Source organism: Phycodurus eques, chromosome 8 (genome assembly GCF_024500275.1).
Source record: "Phycodurus eques isolate BA_2022a chromosome 8, UOR_Pequ_1.1, whole genome shotgun sequence".
Lineage (NCBI taxonomy): Eukaryota > Metazoa > Chordata > Actinopteri > Syngnathiformes > Syngnathidae > Phycodurus > Phycodurus eques.
Window position 1 is genome coordinate 18,444,639 of NC_084532.1, and position 18,210 is coordinate 18,462,848.

The 18,210-nt window shown below is 40.1% G+C and overlaps 1 protein-coding gene across 5 annotated transcripts in view; it reads left to right on the forward strand.

Annotated features, from left to right (window-relative positions):
• The window catches only part of eps15 (epidermal growth factor receptor pathway substrate 15), a 36,929-nt gene that overhangs the window by 13,073 nt on the left and 5,646 nt on the right, over window positions 1–18,210 (forward strand). For 3 of the 5 annotated variants that reach the window (XM_061683093.1, XM_061683089.1, XM_061683090.1), the window contains 13 exons: window positions 3,214–3,296; window positions 5,556–5,628; window positions 7,351–7,512; window positions 9,548–9,745; window positions 9,837–10,238; window positions 10,322–10,402; window positions 11,535–11,700; window positions 11,785–11,829; window positions 12,872–13,269; window positions 13,350–13,416; window positions 13,500–13,570; window positions 16,765–16,900; window positions 17,489–17,694. In XM_061683093.1, coding sequence (XP_061539077.1) covers window positions 3,214–3,296; window positions 5,556–5,628; window positions 7,351–7,512; window positions 9,548–9,745; window positions 9,837–10,238; window positions 10,322–10,402; window positions 11,535–11,700; window positions 11,785–11,829; window positions 12,872–13,269; window positions 13,350–13,416; window positions 13,500–13,570; window positions 16,765–16,900; window positions 17,489–17,694 — 2,088 coding nt within the window. The remainder of the gene's footprint in view (window positions 1–3,213; window positions 3,297–5,555; window positions 5,629–7,350; window positions 7,513–9,547; window positions 9,746–9,836; window positions 10,239–10,321; window positions 10,403–11,534; window positions 11,701–11,784; window positions 11,830–12,871; window positions 13,270–13,349; window positions 13,417–13,499; window positions 13,571–16,764; window positions 16,901–17,488; window positions 17,695–18,210) is intronic. The other 2 variants (XM_061683091.1, XM_061683092.1) reach the window with 2 other exon arrangements.

Sequence of the window (18,210 nt, forward strand, 5' to 3'; positions counted from 1 at the left end):
AACAGTGATTTGACAATGATTCGCAGGTATATTTCAAACAATATTCAATTGAATACACTACATAGACAAAACAATGTTCAAACTCATGAATGTTATTGTTTCAGAATCATCTTTATTTGCCAAGTATGTCCAAAAAACACAAGGAATTTGTCTCCGGTAATTGGAGCCGCTCTAGTACGACAACAGACAGTCAATTGACGGAGAACACTTTTGAGACATAGACATTGAGAAAAACAGTCACTGAGCAATAAAAGGTTGCTACTTATCTGGTAATGCCGGTATTTTTATTTATTTAGTTATTTATTTTTTACAATTGTGCAAAAAGACGCAGAGTCCACTAGCACTGAGAGCAGTTCGAATAACTATTATTGCAATAGTCCGGGGCAATGACCATTGTGCAAAGGGCGCCGAGACTTCAAGCGAGTAGTACGATAATCTGGGACAATGTTGATTTTGCAAATGTTGCAGATAAACAAGACAATGCCAAGCAGAGAAGAGAGAAGATTGTGAACAAGCCTGCCAAATTTGAATGAATAAAAAAATTGGTAAATATATAAAATCAGTTTTCAAAACTTAAATAATAAGGGCCACCTCTCAGATGCCGTGGGCGTGTCAAATGGATAAGCCAAAAGGAATCAAACATACTGAGGGGATGATAGCTTATACGATGTAAAATCACGTTAGGAGGCTCAACTTGAAAATTTAATGGTTATTGTGGACTATAATCATAAAAATAAGCACACGTCAACTTACCCTCATTGTTGGTGACATAATGTCACAGCCAAACACGGCACCTGATGACAGCGGGAGGGTAGGAGGAAGCCCAGGTAGTTGGACAGTCGGCACTGCCATATTCACTAGTATCAAGTTACGCATGAAGCCATGTTGTCTCTGGTGAAAGTTTACAAAACTATCCGTCGTAAAATGCGCACTGCAGTGTCGGCTGGTGGTAGTGTTGATGTTCAGCTCCCCATCCGCGTGTGTCTTCAAAAAGTCAATCCATCGCTTTTTTTTTATTTACTAGTATCAAATTACCCATAAAGCCATGTTGTCTCTAGTAAATGGTAAAAGGACTGCACTTATATAGCACTTTATCTACACCATCACAGTGCCCAAAGCGCTTTACAAAGCCTCACATGCAATCATTCACACACACACACACACACATTCATACACCAATGAGCGGCTGCTGTCATGCAAGGCGCTGCCAGGCCCACTGGGAGCAAATTAGGTTTCAGTGTCTCGCCCAAGGACATTTCGACACGCGAACAGATTTGACCGGGATTCGATCAGTCACTGGACGACCTGCTCTACCTACTGAGCCACAGCCGCCCTATCGTAAAATGTGCAATGCAGTCTTCTGGTGGTGTTGATTTTCAGCTCGCCATCCACGTGTCTCTCTCTAAAAAGTAAATCCCTCACTTTTTTTATTTCTTCATTTTTTGGGAGCTTAAAAAAACATCACCGAGCTGTTATGTAAATTGTGGCATCCAGCGAAGATGCATGTTCGTGGTGTAGCCGTCATTAGCTTGCTAACTGCAGGCTGGAGTGGTAAATGAGGCTTGTTATGGAAGCTAAGCACAGCTAACACTCAACTGAGCAGCCAAACGAAATGTCACTTTGTCCTTCTATAGTGGGGAGGGGACTCGCGCTAGAATGCATACGCCCCAGGCCCGTGATGTCATGGGGCTGTGTTTTAGCCCCGCTCACAAAATCAGGAAAATTCTAATAGTGAAAATTCAAACAGTAAAAAAGATGCTTAAGCTAAATCCCAACAATTCAGCCCTATATTGTTATACATAAGTCTTTGCATATGTTTTCAGCACTTAAAACATATTTAATGTACTTAGAAACAAAACTCAGATATCTACTTAGAGCCCCTTTAAATGTGCACATTTTCCGGTCTCGGGAATTAACGGAAAGGATGTGGAAAAGTCATGGAAAATTATTGCTAAGAAAGTGTATGAACCCTGCTAAAGTTGTACATCAAACAAGAATGGAAAATAATTCCATCTACAAAGCATCAACAAATGGAGTCCCCTTTTCCCAAACGCTTATAGAGTGTTGTTAAAAGGTGATGTAACATACTGGTAAACAAGCCCATGTTTTTATCTTTTTTTAAATATATATTTTTAGAATTTTATCCAACATGGTTGGGTAAAATTATAAAATGAGCTCATCAGAATGACAGCCAAGGTTCAATGTTTTGGAGACAAATTTAAAGAGAGAAGACTTCGATGGTTTGGACACATCAAGAGGAGAAATAGTGAGTATATTGGTAGAAGGATAATAAGGATGGAGCTGCCAGACATGAGAGCTAGAGGAAGACCAAAGAGAAGGTTGATGGATGTCCTGAGGGAAGACATGAGGGCAGTTGGTGTTCGAGAGGAGGATGCAGGAGATAGGGTTACATGGAAAAGGATGACGCGCTGTGGTGACTCCTAGTAGGACAAGCTGAAAGGAAAAGAAGAAAATGATTGATGAGCCTTTGTGAGTTACAGTAAGTTTTGGGGATCTTTAACAACAGTTGCTCTTGGGTATTAATTGTTTTTAGAATTACATGCGATGCTTTTGCGAGCTGCATATACTGTAAAAGGTTGAAGACCCATGCCTTAGAACCATTACATCAAAACATATTGACAGTGACAACTGAGTGGCTGTGTGCGCTGCTCAATGATACAGCATATTTCCATTTGGATACTTTTGCTAAAACTGTGCATTCTTCAGTATTTCTACTGCTTTGCTTTTACTTGTTTTTTAGGTTTTTTTTTTTTGCCTGTCCTTCCTTTGCTCTCATTGCAAATTTTTTTTTTATCCCTCTCTTTCTCCACTTCACATTTTTATTCTCTGCCCCTTTCTCATGCGGATGGGACCGCCCCCCTGAGTGAGTTTCATTCCTCTGTATGAACCACCTCACTTTGCCATCTTTCCTTCTTCATGCTGTTTTGTAAAATCAATGTAGATTTAGATGAAATATGAAGGTTGCTCTTTATAGTTTGTCATAAATGTTTAGCGCCACATCTGGTTGGATGCCATTACAGAATCACTGCATACGTTCATGTTTGTCTTGAGCAACTTTTCTACATCAGTAAGCTCATCAGTTTAGCTGTCGTTTATTTGTTTGTGCAGTTATGTGACTTGCTATGTAAATGTTTATATTCGTGTTGGCCCTTTGCCTCCATTTAACCTATCTCTGTGGTTCCTTTGCTCCAGAATAATATGGCCAACCTGGCAGCTGACTTCTCTGCCATCAAGGAGCTGGACTCTCTTAGTAATGAAATTTTTGAACTACAAAGGTAAGCTTTGTATGATGATAGTATACGTCATGTAGGTTATGCTTTGAGAGATTGCAGTGCTAAGTTGTTCAATAATCAGCACCTCAAAATGTTTAAAGATACAAATATGGCGCCTCCTACCACAAGTACAATACTGCATATAATTTCACTGACTGCAGGATCTGTTCTGACGGCCAGAGTGCAGTGTTTTCTGTTAATTGACCCACTATACTTTATGTCAAACTCAGACCCGGGGGCCAAATTTGGCCCACGATGTAATTATATTTGGCCCACAAGACCATATCAAATGTGGATTAGAGCTGTCCCGCCAGTATATAGTACATGCGCCACTAATATTACAAATCCCAGAATGCTTTGCTAGTGTGTTGGCCTATCAGTCTAGACCTGCTCAACTCCTAGGCAGAGACTGTTAATAGTTTGGATTTTTATTGAAGCACATTCTTATTTTTTTGGGTTGTTTTGTTGTTGGCCTTTGAAAAAAGATTTACATCAAAAAGAAAGGTAGTTGGAGATAGATAAATAGAAGATGGAGAGACAGAAGAATTAATGTTATTTAAACACAAAACAACAAACTAATACCACTGATGTCTTTTATTGCAAATTTGATTTCTCGTGTTTATAATATTAGTTTGTTTATTCCAGATTCAGTGTTTAAGCAAAATTTAAGTTTGTTTTCATATGATAAACTTTAACGCTACATTTCTGGAGAGAAGGGAAACATGCACATTGCAGTGATTTTTCATGAAATATTGAGTTTGGCCCACGACGTTGTGCCAATTTATTAATTTTGGCCCACTGTGAATTTGAGTTTGACACCCATGCACTATACTGACAATAATTGCGTACTAATGAGTAAGCATTGGCTTCGGCCGGGAATTTGGGCCCAGTGGAGGGAAAAAAAAAAAAAAAAAAAAAAAAAAAAAGATTTGGGCCCAGTACTTCAAGGCCACAAATGGAAAACACTGTATTCTACGCACCTTGTCAGTCATGGGCCCATGGTCACCACACACACTCTCCACACCCATGTGTGTAAACTACTGATCTTACTACTGATCTTACGTATAAGACCAGCTATTTTGTAATTATTAATAGTGTCAGCTCAGTATGAATGGGGATGCTTGTGTAATTTCTACAGCATCTGCACTTCACCAGGAGACCAACCAAGACTCATTATTACGATCTTAATCTTCCTCCACATACAGTATTTACCTTCATTTAAAAAAGTCGAGATGTCTGCTTTTTTTAGTAGTTTCCATGTGATCAGTGTCCATACATTACTCAGTGTTGTGTCCCTTTTCATGAGCTGGGTGTGTGGAAGGAGCCCTTCCTCACTAATACTCAAGTTAGGGATGCACTTAAGCATCTTGTCGCAGCAATGTGATGAAGATGAGGAGGATGCATCAGTAGGTTGGCTGGTGGAAACTGTTCTGATGTGAGAGACACTGATACATACTCTAGAAATGAAAGTTGAATGACATCCAATACAAAACGTGAATACACAAATCGACCTTACTGAGATAATACTCAAGTTAATTGATTCTGTCAGAGATGTATTATTTTGAGAATATGTTGGCTACCATGCTATATGACATGGCATAATAATAAAATCAACTGTCAATATGAGGATAAACATCTACATTTTCCTAACTTTATATTGTTTAATTCTAATCTCACAGTCTGAAGTGAGTTCAAGTATCTCAGTCATCTTGTTATGGATCAAATGACAGATGACGAGGGTTGTGTATACAAACATGCATAGACTCAAGTTTAATGCATGTACAAATGATGTAAAGTTGTCTTTTTTCAGAGCATACTGCACTCCACTCTATGTGCCACATTTGTGGTATAATATTTAATGTGTGCCTTTTTCCATAAATCATTCAAATAAAATACACTTTAATTTGCTGTAATGAAGCACTGTTAGAGGTGTTAAGGCAGCACAAGAAGAATGTTGGTTGGTCCTCCCTCTCCTCCTCCCTCACACCAGTCATCTGTGTCTCACCTTTCATCTCCCACATACTTGACAGATCGAGCACAAGCTCACTTTCTCTGCTTTATCGTGGCGTCGGAGTCTCGGCCTTATTCACGTTTCTATTTGATTTTGAGGGTCATGGTTGTCCAAGGAGAGCAGGGGGTTGCGGCTAAGGATCGAGCTGACGGGGGTTCAATGGAGGGCTGGTTGTGGCCTTGCGGTCTGAGAAATATAACCTCTTTGTCCTCAGTGGCTAAATGTTCTTATATGTTGTGCTGGAACCCAAGGGAGAAAACCACAGTGGAAGAAGAGATCAAGGAGAAGGAGGAGGCCATCAGCGAGCGCAGCAGCGAGGTCCAGGTAAGGTCAATTTACTGGTCGAATGTTTAGTCTTATATATTGATCAATTGTTGGAATATGCAGTACTTGTTCCTGCCGTGAGTCATTTTAGGATAACATTCTAGGCAGGACAGTGTACTGTAGGATTTTAATTGTTTACTTTTGTTGGGGGAAAAATAACAGAAATGGCACATTAGCTACCTGAGATGTTTTTTGAACAACAATGGCATCCAAGAGGCTGGTGTCCTTGTGGTGTGTCGGAATGTTCTGAGCCTTGAGGACTATTTTGGGAAATAGTAGTTTAAAGGGCCAGACGGTTATTTCAGCCAAAGATGGGCAGCCTTCTCAAGGGACTCTTGTATTGTTGATCTTGTATAGCTTGTTCGGCTTTTTTACTGCACTGTTTGTATTTCGACACAGTCATTAACGGCTTGGTACCTGCACATACACCCACATAACTTTCAGATCATGATTTCTTTGTGGTGAAGCTAAATTTGGATTGGAAAATTGGTGGTGTTATCTGAAATTCTCATGTCTGGAAACATTCCAGTTAATTCAGACAAACGGTGAACCCCCACATATTCGCATTTCACAAGTTTGCAGATTTATTTGGGGCAACCTATCCTCTATTTGCTGTGTGGTACTTAGGCCAAACCCATGTCTAACATAAAAAATATTGCTTTGGCACCCTCTGGTCGCATCTTGGCACCTAATAACCATAGTGGTGCCTTGACTTCAAGTTAATTTGACCACACTTGTAACTCAAAACACTTAAATCCTCATCCTTCCCTTGAATAGAAATGCCATTAATCTGTTCCAGCACCACATTGTGCTCATTCATGTGTGCGTACCTTGGCCACAAGGGGGCATTATAATGTAGACATACGAACACTCACAGTGTTTCACAAATTACTAAGTTGCAGTAATATTAGTAATTTTTTGCAGAGGATAAAGACTATATGCCTGTGAGTATTGTTATATTGTCTGTTTACATGTGTGGCTGCATGGTTCCGTTGTTTAAAGCATTACAAGTAGAGGTGCGATGATTACTTGACAACTAATCGATTATCAAATCTATAATGATTTTTGATCATCAATTAATCATTCAAATCCTACGATTAGCCGGCATCCAGTTCAGTGTACCCCGCCTCTCGCCCGAAATCAGCTGGGATAGGCACCAGCACACCCGCGACCCTATTGAGGATAAGCAGTTCAGAGAATGGCAGGATGGGCATTCAGAGACCTTATTTAACTTCTCCAAATTCTCTGAATTTGGCATTTACAGTAAATATTAATAATTATACTTATGTTACAGACCAAACCAGTAACTAAATCATAAACAATTTATGTTTGTGCCTTTTCTGCACTGTCAATTTGAAATAGTGTCCCTTTTTTAATAAATGGATGAAGTTTTTTTCAGTACCATTTATCGAGTAATCGACAGCGTAATCGATGATTGATATAATCGTTAGTTGCAGCCCGAGTTATAACACAACGACAGTTATTCCGTTGGTTATTTTGCATCGTGTGGTAGCATTCAGTTAACAGACTTTTCCAAGGTGAAGTTAAGCGGTTGTTGTATACAGCAGCGGGTAATTATATTTGTTTTATGTGTAGTTTGACAGTAAAGCCTTTTGTACTAATGGATTTTATGATGTCATGGTCACTTAAAGACTTTTCCCTAATTGTATTCCTTTGGTTTGCATATTTAGATGTATCCTGAACATACAACATTTTCCACAGGACTTGCAGGGTGAGGTGGCGAGAGAGAGCGAGGTGCTGCAGCAGCTCCAGACTCAGCGCCAGAAGGTGCAGGAGGCCTTGGAGGAGCTGGATCAACAGAAGGGCTCACTGGAGGAGCAGCTGGCCCACATTCGCCAGCAGACTAACCAAGAGAGCCAACTGGTGGGTTTGGCAGAAGGCTATTGTCACCTCCCTGAAAACCAAAAGGTTACAAACCCGATTACAAGCCCAACACTCGTTGGCATACACGTTTTTAGCATATTTTAAATATTGTAATTTGAGGTAACGTTACACTTTTTTGATGGTTAATTCTTAGTTTTAGCCTTTAGTTTTTCATAATTACAGGTGCATCACATTAATAATTAGAATATCAAGGAAGATGTAGTTCAAATTAAAATGTGAAAATCATTATACAGTAATGATCTGTATAGATTCACAAATGAAATATTTCATGACTTTATTCTTTTTACAAATTTAATGATGATAGTTTGTAGCAAACGAAAACCCAAAACCATTACAAGAAATATGACATAAACATCCATCAGTCCATTTTCCATACCGCTTATCTTCACGAGGGTCGCGGTCGTGCTGGAGCCTATGCCAGCTATATTTGGGCGAGAGACAGCGTATACCCTGAACTGGTCGCCAGCCAATCATTACATAAACAATCAAAATGAATTTTAATTATGTAGGGATTGCCCTTCGGATAAGTATTTTCATGTGTTTAAGGAATCTGTATAATGAGTTTGACTTTTTTAATTGAACTATTGAAATTATTTTTGATACGAAATTGAGATACCCCTCTATTTTATATTAAAAATAGCCTGTGTTAATCCAACAGCAAAACACAAACACAATGCAGCAAATGCAGAACTTCCAAATGTTAGGGAGCGTCCGTATTTTGTTACAGAAATCACTGAACGTTGATTTGTCACTGATTGTTCTGGATATTGTGGGGGGTGGGGTCCAGCCTCTGACGTTAGCAGCGCGTCCACATTGAACAGCTGCTTGGTGCACATGTATATATGTGTATTTTCTTACGCCCCCCGGCTGCAAAGCTGCAGAGGCCAAAGTTCTCTTTGCGTCCGGAGTTGAAAACAGAATTGGCAAAGGTGAATTAATCCATAGACACTGATATTTTTGATGATGAAACGTTGAAATCTTAATGCTGGTACTTCGATTCAGGCTGCAGCTGCGTCCACCATTAGAAGGTTGATGTAAGAAAAACATTAAAATGACATATTGAACCCATAATTTATTAACGATTATGATTATGAATGTCGCACGGAAATCTTCTTGACAAAATTTTGAATATATGCAAAGTCAGACAAATTTGGGCACATTGTTCTGGAAGTGAATTTTTATAGGTTAACAACTGAAACTTTATTTTATCTGTCACATACAGCAATGTTACAAATAAACATAGCTATTTATTTTTTAACTTGCACTATCAGTATTTTAAAACAATCTAAAATGAAATATAATTTATTCCTGTAAATGATGGTTTATGGAGCACTCAACTACAGATTGGGTGGAATGGTAGCTTTTATTTTTATGCTTATTGTTTCGAATAATACTAAACATTATTACAGGTATTACATTGGTAAGTGACTGAAGTTTAAAAGAAGATTATTTGGTGAAGAAATTCAGAGAAGCAACAAGAACTGCAGCATACCGAAATATGAATGCACACAGCATTGTCGACGAATCACGTCAGTCTACTAATCGTTATTAAAGACGGTGTGTCCATATAATTTAAGATCTTTTAATATTTAGCAGGGAGCTTGGTTACATTGAATTCATTGACGTGCCTCATGTTGCTGTTTTGTTTAGCTCATAAAAGTTCCAATCTTCTGAGCAGTTAACTCTTGAATGACCATGTGTGAACATCTATAAACCCAAATTATTACAGTTACTATGTGCTTTTTTTTCTGGATGGGAAATTCTTTTTAGTAGATGACTCACCCAGCGACTAATTGGGAAATGGACACTAATTGAGGGATGTGATATGACCAATTAGTGCATTTATTTAAAGAAATTATAAGATGCTGAAAACACATAATTGTGAAGTCAGTAATATTTGCTCCCCGTCATCTTTGCTGCTTGCCATATTTTCTCCAGACATCCTTACATTTTGAAAACCTTGCATTAACGTACGTTTTAACGTAAAACCCGACCCGGTTTTACTGTCTGCCAGATTACGTCACTGCAGTTGGAGCATGAGGAGCAGGAGCAGAGGATATGTCAGTACGAGGAGGAGCTGGTCCAGGCTCGAGAGGAGCTTCTGGCTCTGCAGGAGGAGAGCAGGAAGCTGCAGGAGAAGGTCCAAGCTGCACAAGAGCAACTCACACCTCTGCAGGAGTCTGTACGGGACTCCTTCACACAAGTTGCCCAGGTCAGATGGAAATGTCTCAAGCTTATTCACCTGTGTTTTCTCACTTGAGCCGTATTTTTCTTCACCTTTAACGTTCTGCTCTGCCGTTCAGGTCCAACACAAACTTAACGACCTTCAAGTGGAAGAGAGGTCGATGGAAGCCCAGCTGAGCTGGAAGAGAGCTTTGGAAGATGACTCTCCTGTCATGGTCAATGGATCGGCAGGGCCCACACCACAGCTGCAACATAGGGACCTCTTCCAGGACGACCAACCTAAAGAGCTGAAGGGCGAAGATCCAGCTGCTGACTCAAACACTCAGAAAGAACTCTTAGAACAAACAGAGAAAGGAGTGAGGGAAGAAAAAGAGGAAGAGAAGGAGGAAGAGCGCCCCAAGACACCAGAAGAGGAAAAACTGAAGCCAGATGCTTTGGATGACCTCTACACTAGCCTAGCCTCCTCTGAGAAGTACATAAATCTGCCGACGCTCACCAAGCCACAGGAGAAAACTGTAAATGTGTGAAATTACTACTTTTCACAACAAGATTATTGAACGGTCTGAATGTCTATGTAACACACCTTGTTCTTTGACATCTCCAGGAACACAAAAACCCTTCACCTGATGTCTCCTCAGAAGTCCAAGATGATGCTGCAGAGTCACCTAAAACAAGCCCACAAAAGGTAAAGACTTATCATACAGTTGTGATGATAAACTGTCTTTTTGTTTAACCTTGCATCGCTCCTGTGGAATTTGATCTAGCTAACCTTTTAATCAACAAGATATTGTATTGTATGGTAGTACAACGTCAGTTCAGGCTTAATTTATGGTCCTTCTCGGTAGCAATCAACAGATGGCGCCATTAATTCGTTGAAGTTGTATTGAAATGGAAAAAGAACCTTAACAGGAAAAGAGCAAAGTTTGATGCTGGATAAGGCTGCCACAAACTATTATTTTTAAAGTCAACTAGGCGGTGGTTATTTTTGTGACTAGTCGACGAATCAGATCATATGTAAATTGCTGCTTATCGCACCAGCATGCAGCTGCTTTTATACAACTATATTTAGCTTTCAGCTTGAAGTGTTTAAGGAATGTGGAAAAGATAATAAGCATTCCTAAAATGCTTAAACATAATAGTGCAAATTAAAATGACGGCGATACTCTAACCTTGAACATTTTTAGCTGTAAATGTTTAGTGCACTTTAAAATGTTCCCAAAAACTATCCACAATCATGTACAATCATAACAAGGGAACTGGGAATAAGGGTAATGAAATTGTCATCGTTAGCCTTAAGATAATGTTCATGTTTACAACTTTAAGCAAGTACCTCACTGCCGTTGACGCTAATATTAACAGCCAACTACTGTTGACTGATGACTGTTCCTGTTTGTCGGACATTGAATCAGCCACGACATTCTTCCTCTTTAGATGCTAGTGTATCACTGTTCTATCTCACAGTTTTTGCATAGCATTCCTCTTTAGTATTTTTGGTGAAATGCTGAAACGTTCGGGCTCCGTTTCTAACGCTGGTTAGCTGTAGTTCTTCTGGGTATGGCACACGCGGTTTACCATTACTGCGCATGTGCATCGCGGCCAGAAGGCAGACAACAGGCAAAAAACAGCCTTAAAAAAATTAAACGACGTTGATTATTAAATTAAATGTTGACAATTTTGATCGTTGACATAACAGGTGACTTGTCAACTGATCTTGCCAGCCCTAATGCTGGACCAGTTTGAGAACAAGATTTTGAGATTATGATTTGTGAATTTGTTTGTCAATTTGAGTAAGACAAAGTTACTGTTCAACAAAACAGGTGGCATCACCAGAGCCAGAGGTAAAACGGCAAGCTACAGTCTCCTCAGAAGTCATCCCGTCCTTATTACCAGCACAACCTCTTCCTCATTGCTCTGCGCTGCCCGCTACCAGCCAGCCCTCTCTGCCCGAGATGGACTTCTTCCACTCTGACCCATTTACAGAGCGTGAGCAACATCAAATCTGTGGCTTGTGTCACTTGTTTTGTCTTCACACACTGCAGGTTTGAAAATGTGACATTTGTTTTGCAGATGATCCATTCAAGAATGACCTGTTTGGAAAAACAGAAGCTGCTGGTGAGTTTGAGAAAGCAAACACAGAGTGCATTGCAACCTCCAAAGTTGAACACACCCTCCTGATCCATGACGCTGGTCCCGTAAGAAGTAAAAGTAAAGTAAATAAATTTGTTCATGTGGCCATCGTAAAGCCTTTACAACCTGTACGGGCTTTCATGTAACATTTTAACATTCTTGACTATCATACAATCATAAAAACGAGTTAACCACTCTATAATTAAACCAAAATAAAGTAAAAAGCACATTCCCTTTGTAGACTCCAGTCAGACATGTAATGGAGGGGAACACAACGGCTTTTTTCTGAGCTTTACTGTGTGCAAACCCCACACAATGTTTTCCCTGTGCTTGCGTGGTTTTTGTTTGTTTGCGGATATTCCAGTTTCCTCCCACATTCCGAAAACATGCATGTATCATGTCATTGAAGATTTTCAATTCTCTGTGGGTGTGAATGTGAGTGTGAATGGTTGTTTATCTATGTGCTCTGCAATTTGCTGACGACCAGTCCAGAGTGTACTCCCCCCAGCATGTTCCCTTTGGGATTAATATTTGACATTAACACGGTTACTTAATGTAACATGAATATAAGTTGGTAACTTTTGTCCGTAAACATAAAACAAACAAAATTCCACCTTGCATACAAAATCTAGGTACATTTATGGTGCAGAATTTAATACAAATACAATTTAAGTTAAATTTGATTAGTTGCCCAACCCTATCATTTATTTGGTGAAATTAAATTTGATTAATTGCCCAGCCCTAGCATTTACTTGGTAAAATGAGTTTGTGTATATTTTAGATATTTGAATTTGAAGTCTATTTCTCATATTTTACAGAGCAGCCAGACACTTTCTCATGGCTTTATTTCTGTTTTTATAGTTATTACACTTTTTTTCTCATGATGCGTTCCATTATTATGGTTTGAGGCATTTTTTTTTTTTCCTGAACATTTTGATCCAAACTTTTGGATCATATGACTTTCGAGATTTCTCTGTACATGCATGACCAACTAACTACAACTAACTCAATATTTTTGTCCCATCAGATCTATTTGGAGGAGATCCTTTCAAAGGGTCAGACCCCTTCGCTGCAGACAATTTCTTCATGCAAACCGCCAGCAACCACTTTTCCTCAGATGACCCCTTTTCTGGCTCTGCTGACCCGTTTGATACCACTACTTGTGCGCCGGACCCAGACCTGTTCCCAGCCAAGCGCAAAGATCCTGCCCCAGCAATGGCAATAAAACCAGACCCTTTCACCTCCCAGCCCACGAATCCAAACGCACCAGCCACAGATCCGTTCAGCTCTACGAGCAACGACACAACTGAATCGGACCCGTTCGCTCACAAGATGAACGCCACTGGTGAGGCAGATCCATTTGGTTCTCAGTACTCTGGGACAGATCCATTTAGCACATCTCCGCCCAGCGCTGGTCTGGCATTGGTGAGTCCATTCTGTCCTCACTGTGTTAGACATTGAGAGACTAACTCATGTTTGTTTAAGTCAACATTTACTGTTCTTAGGACACCACAGCAGCCAGTGACCCTTTTGCTCCAGGTGGTACCACAGTGAGTGCCAACTCTGACCCTGGTAGGACTGTTCAGATGGCACTATCCATTGGAGGATACCTAATACCAATTATGTTAATGATAGTGTGTTCTTTATGATTGTAGATCCATTCGCTGCTGTGTTTGGGAATGAATCGTTCGGAGGGGGCTTTGCTGATTTCAGTGCCCTGACAAAGGTAATGTTGATTTTCAGAATAGTGATTGTGCCTTTTATGGAACTGCCCCTGAAAGGAAAGTTTGATATAAGAGACAATTAATACACACTTAATACCTTTTGAAAATCAGAGTAATACACTGTAGATTATCTTCTTCCCCACTCAAATAGAGCTACACACTAATTGTGCCGTCATCCTTGTGTGTGTGTGTGTTGGGGGGTTATGACAACAAAGCCACTATGACGAAAATACATTTAGAACATAAAAAACACGTGGAGAGTCATTAAGCCGGCCACCTTCAGTTCGCGTGGTTACCTCACAGTGACTGTCCAGGTGCTGTGTTTTTTGCTCGCATTTTCCTCACTTTTTGGTATTTTGGTAGATGTGTTATCAGGTATTGTGAATGATGTCCATTGAATTTTTCTAAAGTTTTTATTGATACAGTTCAGGAAAGTGTGGTGAAAAAGGCCAAACAAGATGATGAAAATTAAGTTCAGTGAAATTATTTTTTTACATTTAGGGGCAACAAGTATTTCTTCTATTTCTTTATCGTGTTATATTTGATCAGAATCATCTTTTTTTGCCAAGTATGTCAAAAACACGAGGAATTTGTCTCCAGCAGTTGGAGCCGCTCTAGTACGACAAAATAATAGTTTTGAGACATAAAGACATTGAAAAAAAAAAAAAAAAAAAGTCACTGAGCAATGAAAGGTTACCAGTAATCTGGTAATGCCGGTACAATTTTTTTATTTTCTAAATTTTTGTTTTTGTTTTTTTGGACAATTGTGCAAAAAGATGCAGAGTCCTCTAGCAATTAGAGCAGTTTGAAATGACTAATAGAACAATAGTCCAGTGCAATGACCACTGTGCAAAGGGTGCCGAGACTTGAAGAAATGTATGCAGTTTAAAGTGACTAGTAGAGAAATAATCTGGGACAATGTCAATTGCGCAAATGTTGCAGATGCTACTCTGGCACATGAGTGGCCAGTATTGGTCAGCAACAAATATGCAAATAATGCAGCGTAGCGAGACTACTCCAGTGAGTGCACGAGTAATGTATAATTGGCCCGACAGAAATGTGACAACAAACTCAAGACAAAAATTGGTCGCATGTTGCAATGGAATTGTAAGTTAACTGTTTAAAAGGTTAATGGCAAGAGGAAATAAGCTGTTGGAATGTCTGATTGTTTTAGTTTGCATTGTTTGGTAGTGCCTACCTGAGGGAAGGAGCTGGAAGAGGTGGTGACCAGGATGTGGAGGGTCCAAGAGGATTTGCATGCGCTTGTCTTAGTTCTGGCAGCGTGCAAGTCCTCAAGGGTGGGTAGGGGGGTGCCGACAATCTTTTTCACAGTTTTGATTTTCCGTTGCAGTCTGAGTTTGTCCTTTTTTGTAGCAGTACCAAATCAGACTGTGATGGAAGAACACAGGACTGATTCAATGACTTCTGTGTAGAATTGCCTGAACAGCTCGTGTTGCAGGCCATGCTTCCCCAGAAGCCGCAGGAAGTACATTCTCTGCTGGTCTTTTTTGAGGATGGAGTTTTTTTTTTTGATCACAAGATAAAGCAATGTGTCTATTCAAATGACCTGTTCATTTACTGTATATACATGTGTACTTAATTGGTCAAAAAATTATATTTACATTAAATAATGTATCTTTGTTCATCTATTTATGCCAGTGTGGCATAGTGACAGACAGAACAAATTAATGGTCTTCTATTAGATGGCAGGAAGTACATACAGTAATTAATGTATCCACTTTTTGTGACATTTTTGTTTTTTTGGTGTGCCGTGAGATTTTTCAATTGTAAAATATGTTCCTTGGCTCCATAAAGGTTGGAAATCACTGCTCTAGTCAGGTCATGTATTTTAATGAGTCAGGTCAAACCAACATTACATGACAGGGGTGGGTGCTAACTTACTTTATTGTAATTAAATTACTTCACCCACACCAAAACTTTAAAGCATGATTCGACAGAACGGCAGCATGTTTACGCTCAACCGTTAGTGCTAGCACTAGCTTGCTAGGCTGTATAACATTTTGTTCCCTGCTTGCGAGTCGTATCGTATTAAAAGTACGGGAACATACCTCAAGCAAGCCTTAAAAGAATGTCCTCTCCTGAGCACCGGTGACCACCAGCATACATTTTTCCCCATTTTGTTCTTACAATACAGTCAGCGCGATCCACTCTTGTTGTCGTCACCACGGTAACGAGTGTATCTGGTCGCATTTGAGTTGACAAGATAAAGTCCAATGATTGTAAAAAAAGGGATGCGGTGGTATAATAATACAAGATTTTATTGCAGTAGTCTGACATACTGCAATTGTGAAAAAGCAGATTTGTCTTGTAGTCTGCCGGGCATTACGTGTTGTCTGTCTCAGACGTGTTGTCTGTCCCACACCGCCGCCATTTTTTTTTTTTTTTTTTTTTTTTATATTAACTTTATTGGCCGTCAGATATTTATAGCACTATGTCAAAAGACACGCAACAAGGCTAAAAATAAACTAGCTTTTGGATTCAAATATAATGTACATGATGGCGACGCGGAGTAAATGTCTTTTGCGGACCAGATCAATGACGTCATTGATCGGATTGGCGAATTATGACGTTAAAGCCGATCAGCTGATCAGCATAAAATGCGAAATATCGGCCGATACCGACCAGATCAGTGTGAAGTCTAATTATCCATTAAGGGTATCTATATTTTCAGTGGCCACAGGTGTCCTAGGTCCAGACTTTTACTAGTAAATTTTCTTCGAACATCCACTAATCAGCAGGTGTGATCTAATGCTACCACCTTGAATAGTGTCTAAGATAATACATCATGAGCAATCTGTCTCTGAAAAATAATGCATTCAACATGTAATCAGCTCTGCTGGCAAATATGGAATGCAGAGGGTCCAAATTACTGGGAAAAAAATCAAGCATTGCAATTTTAGTCCACTTTAAAAAGTTGTTTTTTTTTCTCAAGTTGCCACTAAAAATATAGAAAGTAGAAACCCTCACATACAGTATGAGAGAAACTTGCCCTCATCATGGGGAAATGAGTCAGTGGAAATGGAGACTTTTTCACCTGAGTGGGTGTACTTCTGTCATGAAATCGGAAAAAAAATAGCAAAATAAAACTGAAAACAGTGTGTGACCGTTAAGAAAACTAAACAATTAACAACTCCAAACATTGCTTTCTGTATGCATTTATTCTTGATTGTTACAGTCAAATGGCGCTGATCAGTTTGGCGTCAACAACAAGAACCTGTTCCAGGAGGACAGCCAGTCTGCCAATGCGGACGTTCCTCCGGCGCTGCCTCCCAAAACGGGTACGCCAACTAGACCGCCTCCTCCACCTCCAGGTCAGTACTGAGTCCTTTATGCCCCTTTTACACTGCCTGGTACCTCCAGGGCTTGACAGCTCTACTCACTGTACTAGAAATAATAACCGTCAGCCTGGGCTCCTGAGCAAATATATATGGGTGACATAAACAACTGTTGGTTGAACAGATCCCACGTAAGTACGGGGAGAACACTGGACCGCAGAATAGAGATGCACACATGCTAACCACTAGGCTACCCTGAGCAGTTATTGCAACCCAAGACGATTGGCCCACATTTCCACATCAGCTGAACATGATGCGTTGCCTTAGCTGCAGTTTGATACTCCACAGGCTCCACTTTGCTGCAGTCTCCTCTTGAATTAAATTTACCAAATGTTGATCTCTCATTGTTGTTTTGTTTGCATCTCACATTCTAAATGATGCGTTCAATGTGGTGTTTTTTTCCAATTTTTTCTTACTGTAGTATTTTGAAATGGCCTCTCAGAAGTGAATAGAGCTAAGCCCGAGCCGTTGCTGTGCAGTGGAAAACCATCAACTGTGTGATTGTGACTGTTTGCATGTTTGTCGACGCTCCATCTGAAACGCACACTTGCCTCGTCTGCGTAGGTAAGAGATCCTCCCTCTCTAGAACAGAGTCCTCTGACTCCTTCCACCGACGTGGCCCCTTCCCGACACAGAACTCGGGAGAGTTCTCCTCCTCTTCCTCCTCCTCCTCCCTGCCTGCCAAGGATCCCGTAGCTGACCCCTTCGCCCCCTCCTCCCCTACTCGTCAACACGTTCAGGAAGCTGACCGTTTTACCAGCTTTGACAAAGTGAGCACCACCCCGTCACCCTGTCCCTCACCTCCACCTAACACTCAATAGACACACACACACACACACAGACACACACCTTCCTCTGCTCTCGTCTTACTTCCTGCTCACTCAGGCAAGTAGCACCGCTCTCTCAATCCCTCCTTCCATTTACGTGTGAAACCACTGAACACTAAGTGAACTATGTACACTTTCCTTACATTCACGTTTGTTTTCCTTAATCATTAATGGGATTGTGGGGCGTGATTTAAAGATTAATTATGCTTATAATTTAAATTTTTCTTCTTGGGGTTGGATGCACCAGTATGAAGGAATGTGGCACAACATGGATGCACGTGTGACCAGTGGTGCGACATGCATTTGGTACCTGAGCCTATTATTATTATTATTATTTAGCTGATTTAATCCAACCACTACAACATTGCAACTATAGAAATCATCATCAATACTATACAAAAACGCAATGTAACAGCACACACCTGTGCCATGTACATCTGAAGCAGTTCATATTGCTCA